Below are 6,000 nucleotides of genomic sequence, written 5' to 3'. Positions count from 1 at the left end.
GTCATTATCTTTTTCACCTGTGTTCACCTCATTTACCCTGATTCCTCTGTGTATTTAGTTCAGTCCAGTTTGTTTCAGTTTTGTCGGTCAATGTTGAATGTTACGCTCTGTACCCTGTCTTCCTGCCTGAATTGGAATTAAATGTCTGTTGATCGAGTTTTGGACTCAGCCTGTCCTTCTACCTGAACCCGCACCGTGACAGATTGACCGACCCAAAAGAAAATAGGAGAAGAAATAATGGACATTCCCGCCGTGGCTCTTCTCTGCCTTGATCAGGAAGACCGTTCCCTGGAATCCCATACTAGGGATTTTCTGGAGTTGGCGTGCCTCACTCACTATTCTGACCACTCGCTGAGTGAGTTCTACATCGCCAGCCTCAGCGAGCGGTCCCGGGCACGCCTCCCAGGGAACGGTCCAGATGATTTCGCCGCCTGTGTGGAGTGGGTGCTGGTGTGCTGTGAGTCTCCATTCACGGTGGAGGAAGTCACCAGCACCCCTCCAAAGCTCGAGCTCTCCTCTCCGCTGGTTCCGCCCAGCCTCGCCGAGCCCGAGATTTCTTCGCTGGTTCCGTCCAGCCCCGTCCAGCCAGCCCCAGTGACCGTCCAGCCAGCCCCAGTGACCGTCCAGCCAGCGCCGGAGACCGTCCAGCCAGCGCCGGAGACCGTCCAGCCAGCGCCGGAGACCGTCCAGCCAGCGCCGGAGACCGTCCAGCCAGCGCCGGAGACCGTCCAGCCAGCGCCGGAGACCGTCCAGCCAGCGCCGGAGACCGTCCAGCCAGCGCCGGAGACCGTCCAGCCAGCGCCGGAGACCATCCAGCCTGCGCCGGAGACCGTCCAGCCTGCGCCGGAGACCGTCCAGCCTGCGCCGGAGACCGTCCAGCCTGCGCCAGAGACCGTCCAGCCTGCGCCAGAGACCGTCCAGCCTGCGCCAGAGACCGTCCAGCCAGAGCCCGAGACCGTCCAGCCAGAGCCCGAGACCGTCCAGCCAGAGCCCGAGACCGTCCAGCCAGAGCCCGAGACCGTCCAGCCAGAGCCCGAGACCGTCCAGCCAGAGCCAGAGACCGTGATCCCACCCAGCCTCCCTCTCCCACCTCCTCCTATCCATGATGTTTTCACCGTCTCTCCACCACTGCTTGGCAGCCCCACTGCTTCCCCGGAGTGCTTTGAGGAGGTAGAATCGTCGTGGGTCTGCCGGCCACCAACTCCATCTGGGTCAGGGGATCCCCGGTCTCCTCCTCGAACCTCCTCGACCTGGTCTCTGCCGCAGCCCTCTGGTCCATTACCTCCACCATGGCTCTTACCTCCCTCACCTCCGCCGTGGCCCTTCAGCCCACCAGCTCCTCCAGGCTTCCTCGTCCCCCCGGCTTCCCCTTGGTCCTTCATCGACCCGCCCTCACCCTGGGACTGCGTCCTTCTGGTTCGGTTGGGCTCTTCTCTCCCTCCGGGTCCACCTTGGTCCTCGGTCACTCTGGCTGCGCCGCGGTCTTCAGGGTCCTCGTCTCGGCCTCAGTCGCCGGAGCCGTTGGTGTCGCCATGTCCCGCCAGCCCGTCTACATCGCCCGGTCTCGCTGGCTCGATGGCCTCACCCGGGTCTCCACGATCACCTGCTCCGCCTCCATCAGTCGGCTCCCTGGAGTCGTCAGTCCTGCCCCCTCCATGGCTCCTCCCTCCGTCATCTCTCCGCCGTGGCCGCCGGAAGGGTCTTCACCGCCGTGGCCGCCGGAAGGGTCTTCACCGCCGTGGCCGCCGGAAGGGTCTTCACCGCCGTGGCCGCCTGAAGGGTCTTCACCGCCGTGGCCGCCTGAAGGGTCTTCACCGCCGTGGCCGCCCGAAGGGTCCGCTCAGCCCTCTGCTCCGCCCTGGCCACGCCCTCAGACTGCTCTGCCCTGGCCACGCCCTCAGCCTGCTCCGCCCTGGCCTCGCCCTCATCCTGCTCCACCCTGGGGGGCTGTCTCCTCATGACCACGCCCTCCACAGCCTCCAGGGTGCCCACCCCCCCTCCCCATTGATGTTATGGCGTGAGGCCACGCCTTCCGGGAGGGGGGAGTAATGTCACAGTCTGTCGTCCTCACCTGTTTTGTCCCGTCATCTGCACCACACTTCCCCGGATCCTTTTGTTCCTCTCCCGGACTCACTCCCCAATCAGCCACCTGTTCCTCGTCCTGTCATTATCTTTTTCACCTGTGTTCACCTCATTTACCCTGATTCCTCTGTGTATTTAGTTCAGTCCAGTTTGTTTCAGTTTTGTCGGTCAATGTTGAATGTTACGCTCTGTACCCTGTCTTCCTGCCTGAATTGGAATTAAATGTCTGTTGATCGAGTTTTGGACTCAGCCTGTCCTTCTACCTGAACCCGCACCGTGACAAATGGTAAATATGAAATACAATTAAAATATATGGGATATATGGGACAGAAAGAAAAGGAGGTTTAAGTGGAAATGCATTTTTGTTGTAATCAACACATAACATACTGTACGATAAAAGTGCAGTGGATTGGGCTTAATTTTTATTGAACCTGGAAAATTGAGTTAAATGAACACGTATGTCTTTTATGATATTGCTATTTCCATCATTACTTGTTTGCCTATCTGGTAAAACCACTGTGACGCATGGCTTTTTGTGGCCTATTGCTTTACTATTGTATGCAGAGCAGTTTGAACGTCAGTCATGTCAATGCCAGCATGATAATGGCAGCTTTTACTGCAAAGATATTATGCAGTGCTTGTGCTAATAGGGCACAACTGATATTGCTAATAATCCCAGTATCACCCTTAGCAACGGCACTTGTAAACACTGAATTATGCAGTCTCTTTAAACAGCGCAAGTGATGCTCATATTCACCCCATTTATTGTCAGCATAAGGGGAATCGTTTTGTTTTTTAGCTGTTTTATTGCATATTCAACACAGTGCCTTATAAACAATGCTTTTTGGTGCTGCCAGTGAGAAGCAGTCATCCTGAGAGAAAGACCATAAAGGCGCTGCCACCCTTATTAGATGGAGCCGCCTTTTGGGTTGTCAAGAAACACAGCAGTTAACCTCCTTAGCATGCATTAGCCGGACCTGTGTAAATCTTATTTCTATTACTCCGAGCATGCTTTATGATAGCAATATTGCCTTCAAAAGATGGAGATAGCTGTTTCATGTGGAGCTGTTTTTGCTTCATTAAGCATACATGGTTTTGCGGTTCAGGGGACAAGAGCCATTATGACATGACGGAGTGCATCCACAACATAATCAAAAGCGCACTTCTGCACTGTTTCAATTACTTCCCACTTTATTTTGCAAGGTAAATCCTTCTCTTTCTGGTGCTATGTGCTCTTTTATGCTTTAGGCCAGGTGCCTTTTGCTGCACTTTGCTGAGCGCATGGCGTGCCATAAATTACTTGGATGTAAGGGGTGGTATTGTAAACTCATCCCTTTTGTTGAGTCTGCCACAGAGGTGCTGGAAAACACACAGACATTTAAATCAATCTGTTGTAACACTGGTTTATTTCGTGGGAGAATGCCTCTTTAAGGAAGAAGGGAGGAGCGCAAGCTGTTGGTGCTGATCTGCTTGATTGTCTTTATTTCACTGGCCTCCTGGTGGCTTCAAACAGGATTCAAAACTATTCTGATGATTGTTACCATTAAAGACCTAATCGAATCAACATTTGACTTATTTGTTAGCTTCAGCTGTATCTATTAGCTTTGAAGCTAATCCATAAGCTAGTACATATGTTGATTGAATAAACCTTTAGCATTTCAAATGTGTAGTGATACTCTCTGTAAAAGTAAGGTGATGGATGTGATGTAACTAAGGCCCAACACAGGAATGAACCAAAACCACTCACTGGCCAAAATAATTTCATGGGGTCGTTAAAAGAATATTTCAACCAAAATTTAAAAATATAATACTTCATTCATTCATTCATTCATTCATTCATTCATGCATTCAGTTCATCACTCAAAACATAAACTAAGAAATATCTTTAAAATATTTTTAGATCATTTCAAGTCATCTTGAGGTCCCCTGTGATGTTTAAGGTCCCCTAGTTTAGAATTAAAGTCAGTGAAATCTAAAACAACATTGGACCCCATAGACTTATACAAACAAAAAGACATCGAAAACATCTAATTTAGTGATTTTTAGTCATACTTTCATCGCCAGGGTTGGAAATACATATTTTTTGGGGTAAACTGTCCCTTTAAGCAATTACTGGAGAATCAGTCTGCCATTAGCTGTTTGGCCAAGTCAGCCAAAGCATGATATTTTACTGTGAATCGGACAATGGTAGAAATTATTTTAATTCTTCACAATTGTGCCTCCCTTGCTTCCCTAAAGCATACACTTCATGCATGGACTGTGATCTGGAGACCATCCAAAATGACTGTACTGTTGGATATCATTTACAATGTCTGCGGCGAGACAAATATGTGGCTAAATCTCAAATAACTGTGAGAAATCAATACCGACTGAAAGACATGTAGGGCTGTATCTGACAAAAGTGCTTGCAGGAAGTATTTTTTTTTTTTCACACCAAGATACCACAGAGAGCCTCAATATGGCTAATGTTCACTGAAGTCTGGCTGTGCCTCAGAGATTTGAGGGATAACCGTCTACTGCACTTTAAATGATTTTAGACACTGATACAGCCACAGAGTGGAACACAATGATTTGAAATATCTATGGCACAAAAAAGCCATATATTTCTATATATGTATCATTACAAGTGACGTTCGAGAGAAAAACAAAGGGACTTTACTGGCGCTTTGCTAATGTTTACCTAGCAATAAATAGATAAGTGAGGTTAGCAAGATCACTCTCAGGTGTTTATTTCAGAACCCGAAGGCACGTGATCAACAGACTATTTTATTGTCATTGTATTCACAATAGGAAAATAGCGCTATTAGTCCCTTTGTTCCTTAACCTCTGAAAAAGCTTGTTAGCCAGCACTGTTTGTTTTCTTTCATCTGTCTCTTTCTCTCTCTTTTTTATTCTTGTGTTAAGCCCAGCTTAGAAGTTGTGTGATGAATGAGTGGAAGTTGAGTCATTATTAAAGGTGGGAGATGATTAATAACGACCATGTGTGTTTTCCTCTGTAGTGTAAATAAAATATATCATTCACGGAAAACATGGGACGGCTAGGAGAATGATTTATGGTGTGTTAAAATGCACAGAGAGCCAAAGGCTGAAGCCCTTTTCACACAACACTCTACCCACGGCCTAAAAGTGACTTAGGCTTCCTTTCTCTTTCTATTTACGTCTTTCTCCACCCTTATACGTGTCTAATTTTTGTGCTAAAGATAAATGAGCTTTCTCTGAAAAGCCACTTTACCCTCAAAATATGACAGCAGTAACACTGGTATCCAAGTGATAATTAGGAAACGACTAAAAGCAATATAATGTCATGATTCAGCAACACTAATACAGTACTTCAGACCGATGGTGGAAAAGTGCGGCCCCACAGAATCCCTTTTTGTAGACCATTGATATCTTTTAAATTATATGTGCACATCATGCTTTATAAGAAAGCTATAAATGGTCAAATTAAACATGCTGTTCTATATTAGTGATGTCCAATCTTTCTCCTGAAGAACCAACGCCCCGTGGAGTTTAGCTCCAAATTGCCCCAAACACACCTGGTGTTTTTTTTTAGTTATTCTGAAGATCTCAACTTAGCTGCCTTTGTTTATTTATAGCTGCCACTTAGCTGCCTTTGTTTATTTTCATTATATAATGAAAGAAAACTAAAATTTGTGTAGTTAGAACCACGGCCTACCTGAGCATTGTTTCTGACCATGTCCATCTCTTAATGGCCACCATGTATCCTTCCTCTGATGGCTAATTCCAGCAGGGTAATGCACCATGTCACAAAGCTCGAATTACTTAAAATTTGAGGTTTCTTGAACATGACAATGAGTTCACTGTACTAAAATGGCCCCCACAGTCACCAGATCTCAACCCAATAGAGCAACCCAATATAATGTTCCTAATAATAATACTTTAGGTGAGTATATATAT

The 6,000-nt window shown here is 47.6% G+C and overlaps 1 protein-coding gene across 1 annotated transcript in view; it reads left to right on the top strand.

The window, feature by feature from the left end:
- The first annotated feature begins 237 nt into the window (after window positions 1-237).
- LOC148981690 (uncharacterized) overlaps window positions 238-6,000 on the top strand; it is an 88,651-nt gene continuing 82,888 nt past the window's right edge. The window contains exons 1-2 of the mRNA XM_089130695.1: window positions 238-525; window positions 796-1,726. Of these exons, the coding sequence (XP_088986821.1) occupies window positions 238-525; window positions 796-1,726 (1,219 nt within the window). The remainder of the gene's footprint in view (window positions 526-795; window positions 1,727-6,000) is intronic.

This window comes from Pimephales promelas, chromosome 4 (assembly GCF_988280905.1).
Source record: "Pimephales promelas chromosome 4, fPimPro1.hap1.1, whole genome shotgun sequence".
Taxonomy (NCBI): Eukaryota; Metazoa; Chordata; class Actinopteri; order Cypriniformes; family Leuciscidae; genus Pimephales; species Pimephales promelas.
The sequence above is the reverse complement of the archived record's forward strand: the minus strand, read 5'-3'. Positions and strand labels throughout refer to the sequence as shown.